Below are 25252 nucleotides of genomic sequence, written 5' to 3'. Positions count from 1 at the left end.
TGTAAATGAAATTGAGCATTTTTCACTGATGACTGCACATCCCTACTTCTGACCTTATGATGGAAGTAAGGTCACTGATGAAGCAGCTAAGTGACATTCTGTCCCTCTTGGTCTCTACCCTATCACAAACATTCCTATTGTTCTCGCCACCCTCCTCTACTCTCTGCAACGTAAAAATTGTGTGATTTTAAAGTTTTCTCAGTTCTGACAAAAGATTATCAGACCTGAAAATGTTAAATGTTTCCTCTGCACAGACTCTGCCTGATGTGATGAGTATTTCCAGCATTTTCAGATTTCTGCAGGTTTTTTGTGTCTTTATTTCCACTACTACGTCTAGAATTAAGAAAATAAATTTACCATACAACTCTAAGCACTGAGAAGTCAAAAACGCATGTTATTTAACAACTAATATTGGGTTCTTTTGGTTGAAAGCTCCTACAGTGACCAAATTATTCCAATTTACTATACTGGATGAATTCTATTTACTTGATTGAGAAATAGCAGAAACTTTATTTTAAAATGTAGCTAATATACTTTAGCTTAACAGCCCTAGAGCTCTCAAGAAAACAAAGTTTAGAGTTTAAAAACAAGCATGAACTTGAAATGGATTTTTGTTTAGTGAAGTCAACAAGAACTGCAGCTACTGCTAAAGTGATATCTGCAGCCCAAGCATTAAACCCAGGTATAGAAAGACTAATAATTATAATAACAAATATGATTCTAGAACAGCTAGGTCACTTCTCTAATGTAACTGTGAAACAGATGCTGTGGTGACAATAGACTGTTGTCCGAGTAATTGTTGAATAATAAAAAAAAGCCCATCTTCTAATGAAGCTACATTATTTCAATTTAATGTAGGAGAATAGTGTATCTGGAGATGGAAAGGTATACATCCAAGTTGTCAAATGTCTTTTGTCAGAACTCGCACTGTGCCAGTACCATCTGATAAATGTACACGATGTCATTTATACAAATGAATATTCATTTAAATAAAATTCCATATTAATGGTGCTCCAATGTACCAGTGTAAACATTGCTGAGTAGTCAAATAATCTGAATACTTTAATTAATTCATTGCGACTAACTTCCCACCAGGTTACCAACATCCACCTTTGAAGGAATTAAACAAAAAAAAGGGAGGAGTGGCAATTTTTTCTTCAATACACAAATACAAGATGGACTAGGAGATTCAACCTGTAAGCCAATTTTATCAGTCCTGAATAAGGACCTGATATTAACAGCGGAAACTATTAAACAAAAAACAAAGACCAAATTTGAAATCGAAGCAAAATGCACTGGAATGTTTCACATAATACTGCTGAATGTTACAATGAGAATTGCAACAACCCAGAATTGGACGATGTTACAGACACAGACCCGTTATTGCAGCAGATCAGACACAGCCGCTTATCCTTATCGATCACTTTGTTGCAGATTTTTTTTTGTTGTGTGTGCCGTTCGTGATGTTTAAAGTTATCGGCGGGCTCACCCCTGCTCCGGGACTGGGGGCTGTAGCTTCGACTGGGCGGGGAGCCTCCACCATTTCGCCGAGGCCCAGTTGGTCGGCCTGGAGCAGAGGTAATAGGGCCAAGGTTGCAGAGAGGGAGGAAGGAGGGAGGGGGAGGAGAGGGCCACCCACACTCACCATCGTACAAATCGAGGCGATTTTTCTGACAGTCATCAGTATTTCCATCCGTCCGCCGCCATATTGCCCAAACTGTGCCCCGCAACCGAACCGGCTCCTCCGCCGCACCGCCTCCCACTGACCCGCCTCCACCGCGCAAACACCACCGGCTGCACACCACGTGCCCCCCACAGCCGTTCCGCTGCAGATGCGTTCCTGTGCTACTGTACTGGGCTCCACCAACTGTACATCACTGGAGCGCCTGAGAGAGGGGAGGGAACGTTTGTTCGCCTGCTAAAAATACATCGCCAGCAATGCGAACGACCGGTGCTGGCTGATTATTCTGGCCGGTTAAATATACAGGGCTTTCTCAACGTGAGAAAAATACATTCAATGCAAGATAAAATCTGAGTACAACCAATTGCAAAACAAAAATCCCCAACTTGAACAAAGGAAACTGTGTTGTAAGAGTGATTTCATCAAAACGGGTCACGTTTTCAAATGAAACCCAAATATTAGGTCTGTGAATGAACATCTAAACCTTATGGGGTCGCGTAGTTTTTAATCTGGTAATTGGAACACCGACTGTTGTGTAATTCGAATCTTTCTAACCATTTTAATTTATTTATTAGGAATTCGCAGTAAGAATCGCCCGCGGCACAATTTTTATTCCATTCCAAAGTGTCACATTTTACTATTAATGTCAATTTGCTGCAAATTAACAGACTGTAGAAATAAGTAGTTGTGTTACAAGTTACACAAAACAAAACTGCATGAAATCATACTCCAAGATATTCTGCTAAGTGTAATCATATTCCAAGATGTTCTCCTAACACAAAATGCATGGTGCGAACCTTTAGAGAGTTTTAGATTGTCAATCAAATTGCACCTGCATTTCATCGCTGATGTAATGTTTTCGTTACAGTACTAATAAAATACTTTTCTACAGTGATGGCAATACTACGGCTGCTAAAGCTCTCAGCAGTTCTGAGATAAATACTCCAGTCATCTGTCGATATTTGAAGGGGATTCCCTCAAAGAAAAGTTTAAAAACTATTATGCTTGCAGTTAATTTTAACTGCTAACGACAATGAAGGAGATGTAATTGGATTTTACAGGTTCTATTCACGACAGAATTATTCTGTACTTATTCACACCTGTAGAGTTGATGTGTATATATGTCAATGAAATCTCGTCATGAATTAATAATAATCCGATTATTTTTCTGATTTAAAAATAATTTATCATTTGCCCTGACATCATAAAAATCAAACTTCAATAATTTTCACCCTCCCTTTTCTGAAGGTAAATGCCTGATTTTTAAAAGGTGTACTTAAGAAGTTGCTTGCCAGGTTTATCCAGTTTACTGCCTTTGTTGCCTCTGGAATGAACTCGTTGGGACACAAGATAACATAGTTTCATGAATAACAAACACCAGATTGATGAAAATCATTCTGGATTGTCAAATTATTCAAATAGTACTGACCCCAGAAACTATGATAGGGTCAGCTTAAATGCCATTGGGCAGGATTCTAGATAGATTTTCACTTGCCCAGCAGCACTAAAGCTGACCCTATCATAATTACTGGGAAATTGGGTCTTTATCCATTTGGGGTTAGACACCAGCATTGTTTGGGTCTGCAGCACCTTAAATATATATTTGACATAATTAATTAGAACAACACAGGAAGCCATTTAGCCCATCTAGTCTATACCACTTCCCAGCAAAGCAACCCTGTTCATTGTCATTACCCCTCATTTTGTTCCCCTACAGCCCTGCATGTATCACATGTCCACCAACCTTTTGATTCCTTTGCCACCCAGCCTACAGTAAGGGGCAATTTTACAGTAGGCAATTAATCTACCAGCATGTCTTTGGATGTGGGAGGAAACTGGAGGACACAGTCCTTGAGAGAACATGCAAACTCGACACATTCACTACTCGAGGTCAGGATCAAAGCTAGGTCACTGTAGCTGTGAGGCAGCAGCACTAACTTCTGCACCAATTGAATTAGGAGTAATTGATTAATCTGATACTCTTGGAGAACCCAACTGGAAAAAATAATGCCCCCAGATATATGGATAGGTAGGCCCGAAAGAGATTGCCATGAATCCGGTCATGGAAGATTGACAGGACAACTCAGCCATCACATGTGTTTGCATAATTTTCCTAACAAGTTAAAAGAAATCAACCACACCTTTTTTTTCTTTTAAATTTTATTTACAGCTTGGTAACAGGCCCTTCCGGCCCAACGAGTCCACCCCGCCCAGTTTAAACCCAAATTAACCTACCCGTACGTCTTTGCAATGTGGGAAGAAACCTTCCAACTTTACATTGTATCATGTGCCACTTATGATGACTTCCCTTTAGATGGTGTTGAAATCCTTTTGGAGGCTTATTATCAACACAAAACAGGGAGCAGCAGAAACAGCAGAGGAGTGTATCACCTTCTCCCACCCACCTGCCCCTTCAAGAACCTCTTGCTGCACTTTTGGCAGGGTCTTCAGATCGGGAATGGAAGAAATCGTCCTCAAGTGTGAATGAGTATTTAAGAAGAATAAAAAGGACAAAGCCATTTACATCCCAGCTTCAATCAGATATTTTCTAACCTGAAATCATACATGCAATCACTTTACAACAAGCTCCTCCCTTTTTGTGGCTATGCACATAGACCTCAATTTAGTTAATGTTTTGGATCCAAAACCAATTCTCATTTTTTGCTTTCTTTTTAAAGGACAAGACAACACAAAACTTCAACAGAGACACAAGAGAGACTGCAGATGCTGGAAATTTGGAGCAGCACACACACAATGCTGGAGGAAATCAGCAGGTCAGGCAGCATCTATGGAGGGAAATGGACAGTCCGAATAGTCGACGTTTTAGGCTAAAACACTTCATCAGGACTGCAAAGGAAGAGGGCAGAAGCCAGAAGAAAAGGGAAAGGGGAGGGGGAGGACCACGAGCTGGCAGGTGATAGGTGAGTCCAGGTGAGAGTCCAGGTGAGAGGGGGAAGGTAGGTAGGTGGGGGAGGGAGGATAAAAGGGAATGATGTGAGAAGGTGGGAGGTGATAGGTGGAAGAGGCAAAGGACTGAAGAAGAAGGAATCTGATAGGAGAGGACAGTAGACCATGGAATAAAGGGAAGGAGGTGGGCAGGTTGTGAGGGCAGGGGAGGGGAAAGAGAAGGGGTGAAGGGGCCACAGGAATGAGGGAAAACAAAGGTGGGAAGGGAAAACAGAGGAGAGTGGTTACTGGTATTTAGAGAAATCGACTTTGATGCTGTCAGGTTGGAGACTACCAAGCCGGAATATGAGGTGTTGCTCCTCCAACCTGCATCTGGTCTCAACATGGCAGTAGAGGAGGCCGTGGACTTCAAAACCAAGCAGAGTAGTATCTTTCTCTTATGAGATGGCAGGTTTTCGGATCCAGAGGCGAGACAACATGGGAAAGATAGTAGAAAATGGAGCCATGCTTATAGAGAGGGAAGTAGGAAAGAATGTGCCCATTGATGGTTTCTCATTATATTCCAGTATTACAGTCCATCATTCTCCTCCTGAGGTCCATATCACAGAAGTCAGTCTTCACCCGATTTGATTCACTCCAGTCTACCATGCTACGTTGATACCAAGAAATGGCCAAGTGTAATGGATGCTGTAGAGACTACCATGCCTGATAAAACTCCAGCTTTACAGAATTAGAATTTTGCTCTGAATCACCTGTCGCTCTGGCTTCAGTGCTACTCCAGTACAGCTACAACACTGGTTTCTATTCAGTAATGTGGAAAGTTGTCCATATATGTATTGCCCTTATGGGGCAGGATAAATTCAATCTGGCCAATTACTGCCCCTGCAGCCTAGTCCCAATCATTAGTTTAGTAATGGATCATGTCATCAAGCAACTATCAAGTGGTATTTCACAAAGAAACTTCTCATCGAGGCTCAGTTTGTGTTCCAACAGGGTCATTTGGCTATAAATCTCATCACACCACCATCCAAACATGGGTGTGAGAGCAAGTGCCCTCGACATGAAGGTAGAATTTGATCGTGTGTGGTATCAAGAGGGGCAAGTTTTTCACACAGAGGGAGGTGGGTACATAGAACAAGCTGCCAGAGGAGGTGGCAAAGGCAGGAACAATCACAGTGTTTAAAAAGCATTTGGACAAGTACATTGACAGGAAAGGAATTGAGGGATATGGGCCAAATGCAGGAAAATGGAATTAACATAGATAGGCGTCTTGATTGACATGGATGAAGTGGGCTGGAAGACCTGTTTCCATGCTGTACGACTTTAATAAGAAATAAGCAATGCAAATCAGGGGATAACTCCACTGGCTGAATAATACCTTGTACAATGGAAGATAATTGCTTCAGTCATCTCAGCACCACATATAACTGCAGGAAATCCTCAAGACAGGGGGCTAAGCTCAAACATCCTCAACTGTTTTATTAATGACCTTCCCTGCATCTAAGACCATAAATAGAAATGTTTGCTCTTGATGGTACAATATTCATATACATTCAAAATTCCTCAGATAGTGAGGCAATCTGTTCCTGCATGCAGCAAGTTCTGAACAACATTCATATATCAGTTAGTAAGTGGCACACATCATTCCTTCTAAACAAGAGCCATACAGTGTCTGTGTCCATCAAGAGAGTGTCCAATTTCTCCTTAACATTCAACAGTCCCCCAAGCATCTACTTTTGTGTGTGTCACCATTGACAAGAAATTTAATTGGATCAACTACATAAATACTATGGATACAAGCAAAGATCAAAGGCCTCTTGACTCCAAAGCCTTTCAATCAATTATAAGGCATAGTAGGAGTGTGATGAAATAATTATCACTTGCCTAGATTAATGCAGCACAAATACTAAAGAAACATCTAGAACAAAAAAGCCTATTTGATTGCAATCCAGGTCACCATCCTAACCATTTACTCCTTCACTACTGATGTTCTGTGGCAGAAATGAGAAATATGGCAAAAAGATGCACTAAATCAACCTATCAAGGCTTCTTCAATAGCAACTCTCAATCCTGTAAACTACCACATTGAAGAACAAAGATATCAGGTGTATGAGAATGTCATCACTTGCATATTCTCCTCTGAGTCATACACCATTCTGACTTGGATATTTATCACTATTCCTTTATCATCACTAGGTGAAAATCCTAAAGCTCCCAATTTAGCAGCAATATGACAGTAACTTCCACACAATGACTGCAATGCATCAGGAAATTAGTTCAAGGACATTTGGAAAGGTCATGTAAATGCGGCCTTCCTGGCAGAGCTTACACCCCATGAACAAATACCAAGATCCCTTTCTTCTAATGAATGAAAATGGCACAAATTTCAATCTATTTTAATCTTTCTCCTCCTCTTGTGTCTAGATATCCTGCAATGTAGAACACAGCACAGTACCGCACAGGAACAGACCCTTCAGCCCATGACGTCTGTGCTGAACATGATGACAAAATTAAACTAAATCTCTTTTGCCTGCACGTGATCCATATCCCTCCATCCCTTGCATATCTAAAAGCCTCTTAAATGCCACCATCATATCTGCTCCCACCACTACCCCTAGCAGCCCTTTCCAGGCACCTACCACTCTCTGTGTAAAAATTTTGCTCTGCACATCTCCCTTAAACTTTTCCCCTCTCACTTTAAATGTATGTCCTCAACACTGACATTTCTACACCTGGGAAAAAGATCCTGATTGTCTACCCTATCCATGCCTCTGCTAATTTTATAAACTTCTATCAATATAAGGAAGACACAGGTCCTCTCAAGGCAAGGCCAGCATTTATAACATGTACTCTAATCTGTTCTATCCCTGCAAACATGCACTAAAGGACCTGGAACATTAGATATTGAATATCTGAATATAGTGGGTAACATACAAATCAGAAATGGGAAGCAACAAGAGGTTTTGATTGAGTGTTGACTTTTTGTTCAATATAACATTTGCAAATCTTGCAAATTTCTACAGATGTACTGTGGAGAGCATTCTGATTGGTTGCATCACCACCTGGTATGGAGGCTCCAATGTGCAGAATCAAAAGAGGCTGCAGAGAGTTGTAGACTCAGCCAGCTCCATCACAGGCACAACCCTCCCTGTCATTGAGGACAGCTTCAAGAGGCAGTGACTCAAGAAGGTGGCATCCATCATTAAGGACCCTCACCACCTGGGACATGCCCTCTCTATGTTACTACCATCAGGGAGGAGGTACAGGAGCCTGAAGACCCACACTCGACATTTCAGGAATAGCTTCTTCCCCTCCACCATCAGATTTCTGAACAGTCCATGACGATGAACACTATCTTGTTATTCCTCTTTTGCTCTAGTTATTTATTTTTGTAACTTATAGTCATTTTTATGACTTTATGTTTTGCACTGTACTGCTGCAGCATAACAACAAATTCCATGCCATATGTCAGTGATAATAAACCTGATTCTGATTTTCTTTTACAATGACGGCTCTCAGCACTAATGATAGAGTAAACTGAAATGCATTGATACCGTTGAAATTTTCAAAAAGAAAATTAACTGGGCCCCTGAATCAATAGGAAATTGATGGGTCTCGATCAGAAAGAAGGAAATAATGCCGAGGAATCCTATTAAAAGAAGGATCTGCCCACTAGACTCCATGGTAAACATGGTAACAGGTGCACTCGTATTTGTCCCTTTGGACATCTTGGACTTACAGCAGATCTTGGGTACCTTTGGGGCTTCCTTATGGGGTAGTGGTCAAATTCCCATTGGGATTGCATTCCACTGATTCCTCCTACTGGATGGGCTTTACTTGCTGAAATAAATAGAAAAAACCTAAGAAACAGTCTGATGGAGCGTCATTGACATTAACTCTGTTTTTCTCTCCATAGATACAGCCCGAACTGCTGAGGATTTCCAATATTGTCTGCTTTAGTTTGCGGTTTCCAGTATTTGCATTTTCTTTTGCATCACATAAGAATATGTTCATAGAATTTTAGCATGTTGCACCATAGAATTAGGCTACTGTGCCTATTCTAGCTCGTTGAAAGAGCTGTCCGTTTAGTTTCATTCCTCCTGTCTTACCCTGGCATCCTTAAAATGTTTCCTTTCTCGTCTGGAAGTCACTATTTGAATCTGCATCCACCACCCCTTCAGGCTGCGCATTCTAGATCATAACATCTCTGTCGGAGGAGTCCAAACACTTACGTGACTGGCAGATGTTGAGTTTTTAAATCTCCCATTGGTCGCTGCAGTCGGAATATTTGCAGCAAGTTTGGAGAACTTTCATTCTTGGAAATTGGGAAAGCATCACATCAGTCGTGGTTCATGGCATGGGGAAGGCCCCGGGGGGTAACCGGGAGCGATCTGAGTCCGGACACTGTCGGAAGGGTCAAATCCTCACAACAGACGTAAACCAGGGAAATCAGGGCAGTTCCCACAAAGTTTCCGTTTAGCCGTTTTTTTTCTCTCTCTTTTCGCTTGCCTTAAATGCTTTGAGGGGAGCTCCATAAATGCTGCTTCCCCACACCACTATGTCAAACAATTCAAGTAACTTCCTGCTGATTCCCATTCCGGAGGTCCCGGTGGTCGACTGTCTGCATAACAGAAATGTGAAGATCACGGTGCTGGGAGCAAGGAGCGTTGGAAAGACCGGTGAGCAAGAGAATGGCGAGATCGGGGAGGTTGGCTGAAAATGACAATTCATTTCAAGTGTCTTAGAACCGTGGTCAAGTACAGACCTGGTGTATAGACCACATTAGCCCAGTCCACTGCTTTGTATTAACAAACTATTGGAAGGAAACTTTTGTTCTGCATTTCCCCCTCAATTCCAACTCTGTAAAACTGCTAACTTTTCTTTTCTAAAATTATCAGTCAATTGGCCGTTAACTTTATTCCCTAACCACACTGGTAAAATTGTCAACATCCTCACTGCTTCAGCCGCTTTGTGGTGAACCTTAACTTATTAAAGATGTTATTTCCTTAAGCTCTAACTGCTGATTTCCCCAGATGCGGAAAGCTGTTCCTCTGTAACGGCTATCGTCAACAGCGGAGGTGATACATCTTTTTTTTCAAAACATAGAATGATCTGAAATATATCTTAACTCGAATGTCATTAAGTAAACTTTGTTTGCGCTAATTCTATGATGTTAATTCAGCAACAGCTGTTCTGGCACACAGTTCAAGAGTTGATGCATAAAACAAATATTTCAATATGAAGGTAGTTTTTCGTAGCATTAGCACAATACGTTATCGACTATAACAATAGAAGGGGTTGTGTTCTCGCCATTGATTTTGCTGGAAATTGATGGATCATAAACTTGAAGTTGAATGATCCAGGAAAATTCCCTTTCCCAGGGAAAGGGAATCAAAATCTAGAGGGCATCCGTGTAAAGATTTAAAAGAGACCTGAGGGACAACTTCTTCATGCAGAGGGTGATGCATCTATGGAATGAGCTCCCAACGAAAGTGGTTGAGGCAGGAACAATAAGAACATTTAAAAGACACTTGGACAGGTAGATGAATAGGAAAGATCTCGAGGGACATGGGCCAAATGTGTGCAAATGGAACTAACTTCGATGAGCACCTTGGTCAGCATGGAGGAGTTGGGCCAAAGGGCCTGTTTCTCTGCTGTATTACTTTATGACTCTAAGTTTTTACAATTTAGTTAAAATTAAATCTTTTCACCAGAAAGAATCAAACAATAACTGAGCATAGTCGCTACCTAAATGCTAAGGATAAATATTTTGACAAATATTACGTGAGCCTCAGTGAGGGTTATGATGTTCTACCAGTAACTGCCCTTTCAAGGAGGTACTGGAACGATGCAGGTAATTGTCGCCCCTTGTAAAGTTCAGAGATAAATCAGAGGTCAGTAAATCATTTGTATATTGCAGAATTCAGATACCAAAAGCTCTTTTTTTAATGTTTTGAGATTGTTTTGTATCTGTGGCAAAGTGTGGTGAGTACAGTGCGGATTATGCTGGCTGGATCAAATCATGTGGACATTTGCAAAGGTGAGTTGGAGGAGATGGTGGTTTAGCCATCAAGGAGTTTGGACCATGGATAATATTTGTGAATCTTCCTATCATCCCAATCCTCACATTGATACAGTATATATGTGGGGAGATGCCTATTGTCACACAACATCTTGGACTGCTTTTCCTTCTACCTTCTCCTTCACCTACCCTTATCTATTTTCTCTCTACTTTCATTCCTGTTATATAGTGCTTTCTTACACTTGCATCTTTCACATCATTGACTTTACATGGGATTAGGCTATGCCCTTTCCCCTCTTTCCCTACCTGAATGGCATAGCTTTTAAAGTATTAAAACTTTCTGGCACTATTTGAATTACAGTGTTTTTGTTTAAGAATATGTACTGTATTTAGGCACTAACCATGCACATTCTATCCTTCTAATACCCCACGTCACTCATAAGTAACAGTTTTCTCTCTTGCACTGACTCATTTTCTATGATATTGTTTACATTTTGTTCCCTGATTTATCCTCCTCATCCCAGATGCGAAGAATGACATTGTGGATTTGTGACTGATGTTCTTCATTGATGAGTTTCAGAACTGAAGTAGTGATTCCATCTGCTCCTGAGGCCTTGTTATGTTTTAGCTGGGGGATGTGGCCATTTCAACTTTTTGTTAGTCAGAAGTGCCACCAAGGCTGGACTGAATTGGCTGTTGTGGAATGAATTCAATGCACTCACATCAGTGAGAAAATTGCAGTTGAGGAGGTCTTTGAAGTGTTCCTTCCATTGACTGTTAACTGCCTCTCAGTTCAGGATAAGTTACCCTCTCAGAGGGCTGTTGGTTGTCTGGGCTGTAGACAGTTTTGAAGGGGCCAATGACAGTGTCATTTTTGACATGGCTGCTGTCAGTGTGTTGTTGAGCCTCCTGTGCTCTTTCCGCCCACCATAGGTTCATGGCCTTTCTGTTGGATCTCTGCACTCAGGTGTCTGGAGATCTGTTTCTTTACTCTTGAAAAATTATGGAGGTTCCAGTACAGGTATGCCTTATGTATGTAGTTAATTAAGTCCTCAGAGTCCTCCTAGTCATTCTCATCAAACCATTCTTTTTGGTAGAGAAGCTAGGAATCTCTTCTCAGGTAGCAATTATGATGAACCTCAGGACAGCCCTTACAGGGTGGATACCCTGTGGCTTCTGTGTCTCTGGGAGTTGACAGATTGTCCGGGGAGAATTACCTTTGTGGGTCCTTGAGAGCTTCAACATTGATCTTCTTGTGGCAATGTTTCTGTTAATGCAAATCATTTGGGGCCAGGTTGATGGAGAAAATGAAATGGATTAGGTGGTGATCAGTCCAGTAGTCATTGGTACCTGTCATGGCAGAGTAATCACCAGATACTCATGGAGCCATACTTCCTTGCAACTGGTTCTTCAGCCCAATGAGTCCACGCTAACCATCAATCACACATTTTCTCCCCATGTTCCCATTAGCTCCCCCAGATTCTGCCACTCACCTACATATTTTAGAGGGATATAAGTCAAATGCAGGCAAATGGGACTATCTTAGATGGGCATCTTGGTCAGCATGGACGAGTTGGATTGAAGGGCATGATTCTGTGCTGCTGTATGACTCTATGACTAGGGTTGATTTACAGTGGCAAATTAATCTTTCCAACCCACATGTCTTTGGGATATGGGAGGACACTGGAGCACCTGAAGAAAATCCATATCCTCACAGGGATAACATGCAAACTTCACACAATCAGCACCAGAGATCAGGATTGAACCCCGGTCTCTCACACTGTGAAACAGCAGTTCCACCTGCTGCTCCACTCTGTTGCCTGATAATGTGGACACCTTTGCAGTCCATTGCTAGCTCAATATTATCAAACAGGTGACTGTGCCTGACTTGGGGGCATTGACATGAAGTCCCTCAGTGATCATGACAATCATTAAGTTTGACTGCAGTAACTACACAGGGAAAGTCATTGCTAGGGTTCTCTTCAAATGTCTTCTTCCAGTGGCTTAAGAGATGCTTCCTAAATCACAAAGTAGATTCCATCCCTCTAGAAGGACAGTGATTGACACTGCACATAAACTCCAGGAGAGATGCAGGGAGCAGCACAAGTCACAATACATTGTCTTTCTCAACCTTATTGAAGCCTTTATCACCATCAAAAAGGAGGGACTGTGGAGCACTCTCCTCAAATTCAGCTTCCCAAGAAATTTGTCTTAGTCTTATGTTTGTTTCATGATGGCATGCCATGCATTGTCTTAACCAATGAGCCTACTGCAGAGCCAATATAAGTGCAGACTGATGTCAAACAAGGCTGTGTCGTTGCCCAACACTTTTTATCAATCTGTCTCACTATAATGTCGCACGTCACCTCCCACAAACTTCCTGCTGGAGCTATTCTTCAGAACGAATGGTCAACCTATGTTGTCTACTCCAGAATCAAGGTGACACAAATCTGCAGTATGCAGATGAAGTTTGTGTATGCATGTGCTCAGAAACCAAGCTCCAAGCCATCAATGACTCATTCACTAAAGCATATGAAAGCATGGGCCTTACATTAAATCTGTACAATAAAAAAGGTCCTCTACCAACCTACCCCTGCTGTGTATCATTGCCCTCTGACTATAAAGGTTCACAATGAGGCCATAAAAAACGTGGATCATTTCTCATATCTCAGAGCCACTTCTTAGTGAAGTCAATGATGAAATTTACCAACCCCTTGAATGCTTCACCACAGACTTTAGTCAATTAAGGGAAAAGGTAGTTGAAGATAAAGAGCTCAGACCTGACACCAAACTCATGATCTACAAGGCAGCAGTAATCCCTGCCCTACTTACAGCAGGCACGTCAAGGAAATGGAAAGATCTCACCATTGCTGTCTTTTTGAGATTCTCAAACTTTTCTGAAAGGATAAGTGAACTCACATTGGCCTAATCCCACAGAACTAGAGTGAAAAGCAAGTCATCCTTGACCCTAATGGGCTGCTTAAGAAGATACATTTTGTACATAGTTCCATTATGATGAAATTTACAACTTCTTGTGTCAGATAATGCACAATTCAAAAGCCACTTCCCAGCACTCAACATGAAGTCATTATGATATATTTATACAGTACATTTTCTTTTAAGTTTTGATAGCTATTAGTTATGGTTTCTTAGCACAATGATTAAAAGGCTTAAGTTTCAGATCAGGGACCTGGGAGTGGATCCAGCCTTGGTTATGATGCTGAGGGTGGCACTGTTTTGCATGGTTATACTTTCAGGAGTACTGAAGCGTAACAATAACAGGATAACTGAGAAATAAATAGTAAACTATGGCATCCAAGCATGACATGCAAGATCATAACGAAGGAAACATATCACAAATAGCAATTGTCAAAGGTTACCTAGACATGAGCTGTGTTTTGTAGCTATAAATAGATGTGTAGACAGATCTGAAATATAAGTGAGAATGTAGAGTAGAAAGCCTACCTTTCAGATGAAATACTTCCTTTCAAATGTTTTCTCAATTTTTTGCAGCTTTGATTGTACGTTTTCTCACAAAACGATTCATTGGTGATTATGAGCCAAACACAGGTAGGTATAACACCAGGTGCTGTCTAATTGGTAAATCAAACTAATGGTAGCTGTTTATTGGCACTTACTTTGGCTTGTTCTTATAATTTCAGGAGCTTTGTACACTAGACAGATGAATATCGACGGGGATCAAATTACACTGCAAGTTCAAGACACTCCCTTTGTTACTCAGGTAGAACCCACAGGTGTTTTTACTCCTTTGTTGCCATTTACACTCATGAAGGTATGAACTATGATTTCCATTTAGGCATACAGTTGCTACGATACGATCAAGTATATCAAACATTATGCTCCCTCTACTTTGCTTCAAAATGGTGCCAGCTTCAACTTCTAAAGAGGAACAACACAAAGAAAAAAAATTACATTTCACCCAATATATGGCCTTCATTAATGAGGATCCCAATCTCAAATTAATTATGTCAGTCTTAAGGTCCATGCTCGCTGGATTGAGATCATTCTTAGCATTCACAGCAAGATTGAATCACTATCAGTTCAAAAAAAAATCTTTTCAGGATAAATGGAGACAAAGGCACAAATGCCTTAGATTCATTGAAATAATAATGAAGTAAAAGGCAGAGTGGTACTCTTCGCTTGAACTTTGGTGATTTCCAAGCAGAAAGCAGAACTACTTGATTTGTAATAGATTTACTAATAGTGACTGGTTTTAAGGATGGAGCTTGTCATTAAAAAAGTACTACAGAAGATCACATAATTGTGATTGGTGCAATTTTCCCACCTTTCAAAACAGACGCTTTCATATTAATTTGCTGAAGGATGCCATTCTTTGGGGTAAAACATTGTTCTTATTTCTGTGATCCATTATCAGTGTTGTACATTACAAAGCGAAAATAGATGCCCAATAAAATTCTGTTTAGCTAGATTATGCCCTTTTCCCAAATTATCAGGAGTGTGCCTCTCATAGACCAGTTGTTATAGAAGAGCAGCTGTTGAATTCTCATTTTCATGTGGTAGAGTGCCTGTTCTTTCATGGATTCATCATGTGTGGAATTATTAAAGAAAAGCCAAGATATTATCAATTAGTATGCTACGGTAGTACTAGCTTATGGCACAACCATATTATGTGTATGTGCGCATGTGTGTGTGTGTGTGCGTACGTGTGTGCGTGCGTGTGTGTGTGTGTGTGTGTGTGTGTGTGTGTGTGTGTGTGTTTGTCTGGAGGGCAATGAGTGAAAGAATTTTATATACAGCAGATCACATGGAAGTTACATTACCCTCTTCCAATGGTTTGATTAACATGCACATTTTAAGCAAAAGTCATATTAATATTCAATTGGTTTCTGTCAATGGAACGTGGAGATTAAATTACAGTTTGAATCACTGTGAATACTGTTCTTTCCTTGCACCATTAACCATTTTGAGCTGTTGTGAAGCTTTTTCAATTATTAGTCGGTTTGTGAAGTGATGGTGACATTACACATGTTGCCTGTGAGCATGCTCCATTTCTTTCATGTGTGATGATCAGCCAAGAATACTGATGACTCATGATGATTTTACTGCAGTTTGTTTTTGAGACAGTTTAGCAGGAATAACTACTACATTTAACAATCTAATAACCGGTTCAGTGAATGTAAACTGTCAGTGAAAACCTGTCCAGATGAGTCAAAATATGAGAGCATAATGCCATTGAATAAACATAAATAGTGTATTTTAAATTCTTTTAACATTTCAATCACATTATTTTGAAAGAAAATGATAAATGGGGAATAACAAGGTTGAATTTGTTTCGATCGAAATATAAATATAAAGAGACATAACTGGGGAGCTTTATTTAAAGGGAGTTGTCTAAATAGGGAGGTGGTGACCTGGCTTTGCTATTTCCTCACCGTAGACCTGTGGGATGATTAAATATCTGTGCAGCAATGACATTGATCCTGAAAGACACAAAAAGGAGAATTGTTCCCTGACCTTCAATTCAAATTGACAGCTTCTAATATGTTTCTAAGTATGGCTTTACCTCATAAAAAGCAGAACACTTTTTTTGGCCACTTCCCTCTTTGTCTGTTATCCATGCTCATACACTGTAAATCCAAAAGATACAGACACCAATGTTTATGGAGTTAACTAATTTGGTCATTCATCAGCGGATCAGGCTGAACCACATTTTATGTCCTTTTTTCCTCTGCCAAAATTGATCAAATAGAGTTATAGAATAATACAACAGGGAAGGCCCTTCAGCCCAACTGGTCCATGCTACCATGGTGCCCACCAAGTTAGTCCCATTTACCCACATTTGGCCCATATCCCTCTAAACCCCTCCTATCCATGTGCTTATCCAAATGTCTTTTGAATATTGTCATTGACCTGCCTCAACCACTTTCCCTGGTAGCTCATTCCATATACCCACCACCCTCTGCATGAAGAAGTTGCTCCTCGGGTCTTTTTTAAATCTATCACCTCTCACCTTAAGCCTATGTCCTCTTGTCTTTTAATTCCCCTTCTCTGGGAAAAAGACTATGCGCATTCACCCTATTTATGCCCCTCATAATTTTATACACCTCTATAAGGTCACTCCTCAATATCCTGTGTTCCAAGGAATAGTCCTAGCCTGCCCAACCTCTCCCTATAACTCAGACCCTCAAGACCTGGCAGCGTCTTCGTAAATCTTCTCTGCACTCTTTCCAGTTTAATGATGTCTTTCCTAAAACAGAGCAACCAAAACTGTACATGTACTCCAGGTGCGGTCTCACCAATGTCTTGTACAACTGCAACATAGTGTCCCACTCCCAACCTCAATGCTCTGACTGATGAATGCCTGTGTGCAAAATGCCTTCTTCACCACCCTGTTTATCTGTGATGCCACTTTCAGTGAACTATGTACTTGTACTCCTAGGTCCCTCTGTTCCACAACGCTCTGCAGGGCCTGACCATTCACTGTATAAGTCCTACCCTTGTTTGACTTCCCAAAATGCAACACTTCACACTTATCTGAATTAAAAGCCATTTGCCAATCCTTGGCACACTTACCTAGCTGATCAAGAACCTCCTGTAATTTTTGATAACCTTTTTCACTCTTTATGATGCCACCTATTTTAGTATCAAACTTAGTAACCATGCCTTGTACATTCATATCCAAATTGTTTATATAAATAACAAACAACAAAGGTCCCAGCACTGAGCCCTGTAGCACACCACTAGTCACAGGCCTCTAGTCTGAGAAACAACCTTCAACCGTCACTCTCTGCTTTATGAACCCAATTAGCTATCTCTCCCTGGATCCCATGTGATCTAACCTTCCAGATGGGCCTGCCATGTGGGACCTTGTCAAATGCCTAGCTAAAGTCCATATAGAAAAGGTTCACTGCCCTACCCACATCTATCCTCTTGGTTACCACTTTGAAAGCTTCTAACAGATTTGTCAGACATGATTTCCCATGCACAAAGCCCTGCTGACTATCCCTAATAAGACCTTGTCCATCCAAATGTTGACAGATCCTGTCCCTCAGAATCCCCTTCAGTAACTTACCCACCACTGATGTCAGACTCACCAGCCTGTAGTTCCCTGATTTGTCTTTGCTGCCCTTATTAAATAATGGTACAACATTAGCCACCCTCTAGTCTTCTGGAACTTCACCTGTGGCTAAAGATGAAGCAAATATCTCTGCAAGGCCTCTGCAATTGTTTCCCTAGCTTCCCATAAGAGGATGCATTTAGTTAGACCCTGATGATTTATCCACCTTTAAGGCACTTTAAGGCCACCAATGCCTCCTCCCTGCTAATGCATATGTGCTCCAGGACATCATCATTCATTTCCCTCATTTCTTTAGCATGTTATTTTCTCCACAGTAAAATCTGATGAGAAATATTATTATATTATTATTATATATTAAAAATCTCACCCATCTCCTGTGGCTCCACACAAAGACAGCCATGCTGATCTTTAAGGGGACCTATTCTCCTCCTAGCCACTTTTTTTACTCTTAATATACCTATGGAATCTCATGGGGTTTTCCTTAACCCTGCCTGCCAGATCCATCTCATACCGTCTATTTGCCCTCCTGATTTCCCTCTTAAGCGTACTCATACACTTCATATAGTCATTGAGGGATTTGCTTGTTCCTGATTGCCTAAACCCAATGTATGCTTCCTTCTTTTTCCTGACCAGAGCCTCAATATCTCTCATCTACCAGGGTTCCCTGGTAGATGAAGGGCAAGGGTTGCCAGCCTTGCCCTTCACCCTAGCAGGAACATGCCGCCCCCGAACTCTTGATATCACACAGGTAAAAGCCTCCCACTTGCCAGTTGTCCCTTTACCAGTGATCTCACGCAATCGACCTCTGCGAGATCCCACCTAATGCTTCCAAAATTGGCCCTGGCCCCAGTATAGGACCTTAACCTGAGGGTCCTCATCTTTCTCCATAACTATTTTAAAACTAGTAGAGTTATGGTTACTGGGCCCAAAGTGTTCCCTGGCTGACACTTCAGTCACCTGCCTTACCTTGTTCCTTAACAGCAGATCCAGTGTTGCACCCTCACCAGTAGGGCCCTCTATATACATACTGATTTAGGAAACTTTCTTGGACACATTTAACAAATTCCACCTCATCCAAGCACTATGGGTGGCCCAGTCAATGCAGGTAAATGTGTGGGTAACTTTCTGAAAACTGTAAAAATAACAAGGGAATAACAGCAAGGGATGGCAACTGCCCAACTATTAACTGAAGCTGCAGAAGAGTCAAGAATAAAAAAGGCCCAACATCCATGAAATACATTTAAAGCTTTTTGAAATCACTATGTAGCAGACCCAACAAGTGACAGGGTGGTACTGGATGGTACTAGGTGGTATGAACTGAGGTGAGTTGTAAGGTTGGCAGTGAGAGAGCATTTTGGTAGCAGCAATCATAATTCAGTTAGACTTAGCATAGTTACGGAAAAGAACAAAGGTTATACAGGACCAATTGTACCAGATTGTGATATGATTTGGCAAAAAAAGATTTGAAAAGCTACAAAGACATGTTAGTATCTGAGCTGTTTAAGACATTCAAGGAGGAGACGAAAGGGTTCTGACTAAATATGTTCGCAATAAAAGAAAAGGGGAACTCAAAATCCAGAATCCTATGAATAGCCCAAATGAGGTAAATTTCTGACAAATAGTGAGAGCTCCTCAACACTGCAAAAGGTCTGGTGAACATAGTGGGTACCTTTATATATACTTAAAAAATAGCTTAACAATGAAGTAGTCTTATTAGAGTTAAAATGGTAACCTAAGCATGCAAGTGGTAAATGTGTCTGTAATTCTAAATGAATATTTTGCATCTGTCTTTATGGAAGAGGGTAATTATACATTCAGACAGAGGAATGTGAAATATTGGGAAATGATAGAGAGAGAGAGAGAGAGAGAGAGAGAGAGAGAGAGAGAAGAGAGGAGGGAGGGGGTTGGGGTGGGGGAAGATAGAGACAGACAAATAGATAGACAGAGGATATATCAAGAAGTTGAGCATTTTAAATGTGGATAACTTGCCAGGTGCAGTTAAAACCATCACAGGCTCTTTAAAGAAGCAGGGAGGATATGGTGCAGAATCTGACTATTGTTGTCCAATCCACTTTGACCATAGTTTTGGGCAAGAGAAGCAGAATACAGCTAATGTGGTACAGATATTCAAAATAAAAGAAGGGGTTGACTTTGTCACTACACGCCAATCAGCCTAATATCAGTGGTGAGTAAAATATGGGAGAAAAAATCTGCAGGACAGTTTAAATCAGCATCTCAAGAAGCAGAAATTAATTACTGACATAATTATTGGATTTGTTAAGTTTAGGTCTTGTCTGGTTAGATGACAGAAGAAAGGCAAATGGATTTCAATCCAGTGTAATGTGGGACAATACATTTCGAAAAGGCAAACATGGCATGGGAATACATGATAAATGCTAAGAAACTGAGACAAGTAAAGGAATAGAGGGATCTTGGAGTGCATTTTCACAAATCCATGAAGGTAACAGGACAGGGAGATAAGGTGATCAAGAATGCAAATGACATACTTGACTTTGTTAGCTGGAGCATGGAAAGGAAGAATTGTACAAAACCCGTTAGGCCACAGCTGCAGTTGTCCTGGTCATCGCACTACAGAGAGGATTATCTTTAGTCCTGAAAATCCCAGTGCTTTCCTGGCCAAACTCTCATCTGCCACTCTCCATAAATCTGAATTGATTTAAAACTCTGCCACCCAAATCTTAACTCATACCAAGTCCCTTTCTGCCAACTTTGCTGACCTACATTTCCTACTGGCCCAGATGTCCATTACTTAAAAAAATTTCCATCCCTGCTCTCAAATCTGCCAATGAGGTAGCCCCTCCATATTTATCTAATGTCATCCAGCCCTCAATTTTAATAAAATCCCTACACTTTGCCAATTCTGAAATTTTATGCATCTCACCATCGGTGTCTGTATTTTAAGTTGTGTTTCAGAAGCAATTGATGTGGCATAATTGGACTGTCAGAAGGCCTTCCATAAGGCGATACATGAGATTATTGAACAAAATTAGGGTTTATGGCATTGGGGGTCATATATTTCCATGGATTGGGGATTGGTTAATAGATGGAAACATAGTGTAAAATATTTTCAGGTTGGCAGTTTATGACCACTGGCTTCTACAAGGATCAGTACTGTGGCCCCAACTGTTCACAAATTAGATCAATGCTTTGGATGAGGGGATCAAGTGTAATATATCCAAGACTGTTGAAAGGTACAAAGCTAGATAACAGGATGGGCAGAGGAGGGAAGTTTCAGTAAAATATAAACAGGTTAAGTGAATGGGCACAGACTCATCAAGTGAAATATAATGTGGAAAAATGTGAAGTCATCCACCTTGGTGGGAAACAGAAAAGTAGAGTACTTTTAAATGGTGAGAGATGGAAAGGTGTTGGTATTGAGAGGATGTTCCTGTACTCAAATCATTGTAAGCTAATATGCAGACTTAGCAGACAATTAGGAAGGCAAACAGTGTGTTGGCTTTTATTGCAATAAGATTTGAATGTAAAAGTCGAGGCATCTTTCTTCAAGCATACAGGACCCTGATAAGACTGCATTTGGAATATTCTGTACTGGCCTATTTGAGGAAGGATATATTTGTGAAAAGGGAATGCAGTGAAGGTTCACCAGATTGATTCCTATGATGGATGCCTTGTTGTCTGAGGAGAGATTTAGCAGACTAAGCCTGTACTCTTCTCAGTTTAAAAGAATGAGAGGTAATCTCTTTGAAATATACAAAATTCTTATTCAGTTTGACAACACAGATGGAGAATTGATGTTTCCCCTGGTTATCTTGCCTCGAACCAGGGTTCCTATCCCAAAATAAGAAGCCGGTCAGGGTGGAGATGAGAAGGAATTTCTTTACTCAGAGCACAATGAATCTTTGGAATTCTCTATCCAAGAGAATTGTGGAAGTTCAATCACTGAGTATATTCAAGAATAAGATTGGTATATTTTTAGATATTAAGGGAACCAAGAGAAATGGGGTTAGTGCAGAAAAATGTTGCTGAGGTAGTTATTGAATAGTGGAGTTGGAAAAGGGGAAGAATGGCTTACCGCCACTTCTGTTTCTGATATTCTGATGTAAATTCTGTCTCTTGGCATTGCCATTTTGTGCTTATTATACTGCACACTGTATAAAAGACAAGTTAGCAGTAAAATTGTGAGTTCATGCTACGTTTAATTGCAGTGGAAAAGCTTAGACAATGCTTCAGCAATCATTTTTGTAATTGTCTGTCAAAGCTCAAGCATGAAAAATGGCCACCTGGTTAATTACCAAAGGGCAGCCGGAACCTGCAGACCATATGCTAGAAGACACAGCATTTCCATACTGGGATAAAACTGGCTAAAAAGACTGGCATTTCTTTGAACTTCATTCTAGTAGTTAATTTTTTTTTGTTTGGTTTTAGTTTTGATTTTGAGTGAAAAATTCCTTTCACAGTTTTATTTTCAATCAGTTGTTACTAAATATAGTATCTTACTTGTTAGCAGGAGGGGAGCAACGATACATACAACAGTACTCTCAAACAAGTATTTATTCATGTTTCCTTATGACAGAGTGGAAAGCCATTTTACTCATCCAGTCTATCCCACCAATCACTCAATCTTATTCCCATACATTTCCCTTGAACCTATTCTCTCTTAGATGCTCATTAACTCCCCTCTGAATCTCCTACCATCCAGCTACACCAGGGGTGATTTACAGTAACAATTTACCAACTAATCAACACTTCTTTGGACACCTTGGAGGAAACCAAAATATCTGGGAGAAACCTGCACAGTACAATCTCTGCAAAGACCACACCCAGGCTCAAACCCGGGTTGCTGGAGCTATGAGACAGCAGCACGAACTGTTGTGCCACTGTGCCACACCAGGGTGCAATTGGAGCTATGATCAAAATATCAAATATCTTGTGCATTCAACTGTATTATGTAAAATATGTACACTAATATCTTCAACGCTGATCCACAATTACCAATAATAGTCCAGCGAACCTTGCTATTTGTTTTCATGCACATATGGTGGTGATACAATCAACTGTCTCGCTGATTAAAGTTTAGTTGCTTTCTGGATTTGAATCACTTGAAAATCTATTGATTTTAGAGTTGGGATAGCCACAAGTTGGAATACATGGCATAGCTCATAAAATATATATACCAGCAGCCATCAGAAGGACAAAGCTGGGGAATTGTTGAAACGCCAGTCCAACCAAAGATAAATGCTCATGCAGATTAGAGATCTGCAGTTTGCTAGCCTGTCGATTTTTCTTCATGAAGTAATGCAAGCTATATTCTAACTCTTGTTTATTATAGTGTCTAAACTTATCCACAGATACTTGATGTGTTCTAATGTGATATATTGTTGCAAAGAATTTCTTAATAATTTCTTAACAGTATATTCAGTAGCAAGTTATGGTAGTGCAGTTTGAACATTCAACTTGACAAATAAATATAAATTTTACACAGATATATCAAATCTATAGCACAGAAACATTCTGTTCAGCTCAACAGCCAGTTTCACATTTGCTTCCTCCCTCAAGTACTTATCGAACTCTGGTTGGCTAAATTATTCTTTGTGGTACCATCTCCTGATTCTAAGCAATTCCTGGGTATAGAAATTTCTGCTTGATTCCTTGTTGGGTTTTTAATGAAATCTTATAATTATTTCTCTTATTTCTGGATTCCCTCACAACTTCTCTACAGAAGTCCAATCAAGTCTTTTCATAATCTTAAAGACCTCCAGCATGTCATCCTTCAGCTTTCTTTTTCTGAACAAAAAAGAGATATAGCCTTTTTAATCTTTCCTAACCTGTCCAATATTTCAGTTCCAGTGTCATTTTAGTAAATATTTTAACAAAGTCTCGAGTGCCGAACTGTTCACATTATGTCGAGTGAAGTGTAGTAAAGATTTTTACCAAATTTAATGTAATTTCTTTGGTTTGCAATTCTATCACTCTGAAAGGAACCTTAGAGCTGTGTCTGCTATTTTAATTCCCTTATTAACTATTCGTTAACTACTTTACAAGGTGTCTCCTGGGCATCTGGACTATTATGTCTTCTAGGAAAACATGTGAAAATCAGATCAGAATACCAGAAGGTGCCTCATCAAATTTCCAGGTTAATGCAAAACAAGCCAGAAATGGTCATAAGTAGGTTTCACTCTGTAAAAAAACAAGACTTTCAATGGCATGACAAGGAATAAACAGTGTTACGTGATTACATTCCAAGGACACTGAGAATTCAGGAGAAGATATAATTTAAGAATGTTGTAGACTGAAGTGACTATGCTTAAATTTTACAAATTTAATTCATTAGTACTAGTTGCTAGAGTTAAAGCTACAGTAATGATTTAGGATACAAATAAAATCATAATACTGGAAATACTCAGCTGGTCTGGAAACATCTGTGGAGAGAGAAACAGAGCTGATCTATTTCCTTTTGCACCGATGCTATCTGACCACATTTCCAGCATTTTCTGATTTTATTTCAGATAACCAAAATCTGAAGTTATTTGCTATTCAACATGGGATGCAAAATCTGTCTGTACAAGAGAATAAAAATTCAGCATCTAAGGAGTTACCTTTGGAGAAACAAAGTAATTTTGAAACCGTTTGAAAGCAGAATTGAGTTCAAAGGTATATTGTGCAGATTTGACTTGACATCAGGACAGCAGTATGAATATAGTTAACCAAGAATAATAGGAGCTGACATTAAATGATATCCTTGTGTTCCTATGACAGGGAGATGGAGACGATCCTCGGAATCAAGATTTTATAACTCGATCCCTTCACTGGGCAGATGGTTTTGTTTTTGTCTTTTCGCTTACAGACACAGACAGCTGGAAAGCTCTCCGTCCACTCCATCAGCAAATCAGGAAAATCTATCCCAACGTCCGTCTTCCATTTGTGTTGATAGGAAACAAAGCTGATTTACCTCATGCACGGCAAGTGGAAACCACTGAAGGGATCCAGTTGGCAAATGAGATAGGGGGAACTTATTTTGAAGTTTCTGCCAGGGAAAATTGTAATGAGGTCTACGATGCTTTCCATCAAGTCTGCCAAGAAATTAATAAAGTGATTGGAAGCAGCAATGGAGAGAAGAGAAGAGGTCTGCTTTTAGCTAGGCCTAAATCACCAAACATGCAAGATTTTGGAAGGCGCTTAAAACAAGCTCTATCATCTAAAGTAAAATCTACTAGTGCTGTTTAACATCACTTTTTTGCGCAGGTTCCAAGCTTCAAGTCCATTATATTTCCAGTTTACTTTAGGGATGAATGGGTGTTGTGTTTGGAAGACCCCAGTTACGTGTCTACCCCAAGATGTTCCAAAGATTAACAAATACAAATTGTAACTTGCGATTTTCAGTTTCCTTCTCCAACATATTACTTGTGACAAAATGTTAACTGCTGAGCACCTTTTGCAGCAGATTATGTTTACATTTGATGTCTACAGTCATTACAGCAGCAACTTGTTTTGTGCCATTTATCTGCTAAATTACATTGTTCAAATCATTCCCAGACTGAAACAATTTGAAGCTGTGGAGCAAGTTACGTTATTAGAAGCATCCACTATGAACCCCACTCCA

At 40.2% G+C, this 25252-nt stretch overlaps 2 protein-coding genes and 1 long non-coding RNA gene across 5 annotated transcripts in view; 2 read left to right on the top strand and 1 right to left on the bottom strand.

Annotated features, from left to right (window-relative positions):
- The window catches only part of LOC127573176 (ubiquitin carboxyl-terminal hydrolase 12), a 42443-nt gene extending 40537 nt beyond the window's left edge, over window positions 1-1906 (bottom strand). For 2 of the 3 annotated variants that reach the window (XR_007956759.1, XM_052021149.1), the window contains exon 1: window positions 1646-1906. Coding sequence is in view for 1 of the 3 variants with exons in the window: in XM_052021149.1 (XP_051877109.1) it covers window positions 1646-1693 (48 nt within the window). In the remaining 2 variants the exon portion in view is untranslated. The remainder of the gene's footprint in view (window positions 1-1645) is intronic. The other variant, XM_052021150.1, reaches the window with a different exon arrangement.
- On the top strand, window positions 1413-7857 carry LOC127573757 (uncharacterized). The gene is made up of 3 exons (XR_007956810.1): window positions 1413-1578; window positions 4360-4455; window positions 7612-7857. It is a non-coding gene; the product is annotated as an uncharacterized LOC127573757 (long non-coding RNA).
- A 1079-nt stretch (window positions 7858-8936) lies between these two features.
- Window positions 8937-25014, top strand: rasl11a (RAS-like, family 11, member A). Its single transcript, XM_052022011.1, has 4 exons — window positions 8937-9267; window positions 14124-14180; window positions 14273-14352; window positions 24409-25014. The coding sequence occupies exons 1-4, from the start codon at window positions 9126-9128 to the stop codon at window positions 24874-24876; spliced, it is 747 nt and encodes a 248-aa protein (XP_051877971.1). The 5' UTR covers window positions 8937-9125; the 3' UTR covers window positions 24877-25014.
- The last annotated feature ends 238 nt before the right edge of the window (window positions 25015-25252 follow it).

The sequence above is a fragment of the Pristis pectinata genome, chromosome 8 (genome assembly GCF_009764475.1).
Source record: "Pristis pectinata isolate sPriPec2 chromosome 8, sPriPec2.1.pri, whole genome shotgun sequence".
NCBI lineage: Eukaryota > Metazoa > Chordata > Chondrichthyes > Rhinopristiformes > Pristidae > Pristis > Pristis pectinata.
The sequence above is the reverse complement of the archived record's forward strand: the minus strand, read 5'-3'. Positions and strand labels throughout refer to the sequence as shown.

What these genes read in the sequence shown, in the direction of transcription:
- rasl11a (XM_052022011.1), top strand. Translation starts at nt 9,126, where the DNA reads ATGCTGCTTCCCCACACCACTATGTCAAACAATTCAAGTAACTTCCTG. An exon ending in AAGGAGCGTTGGAAAGACCG is followed by an intron (nt 9,268 to 14,123) that starts GTGAGCAAGAGA and finishes AATTTTTTGCAG; the next exon opens with CTTTGATTGTACGTTTTCTC. An exon ending in TGATTATGAGCCAAACACAG is followed by an intron (nt 14,181 to 14,272) that starts GTAGGTATAACA and finishes TTATAATTTCAG; the next exon opens with GAGCTTTGTACACTAGACAG.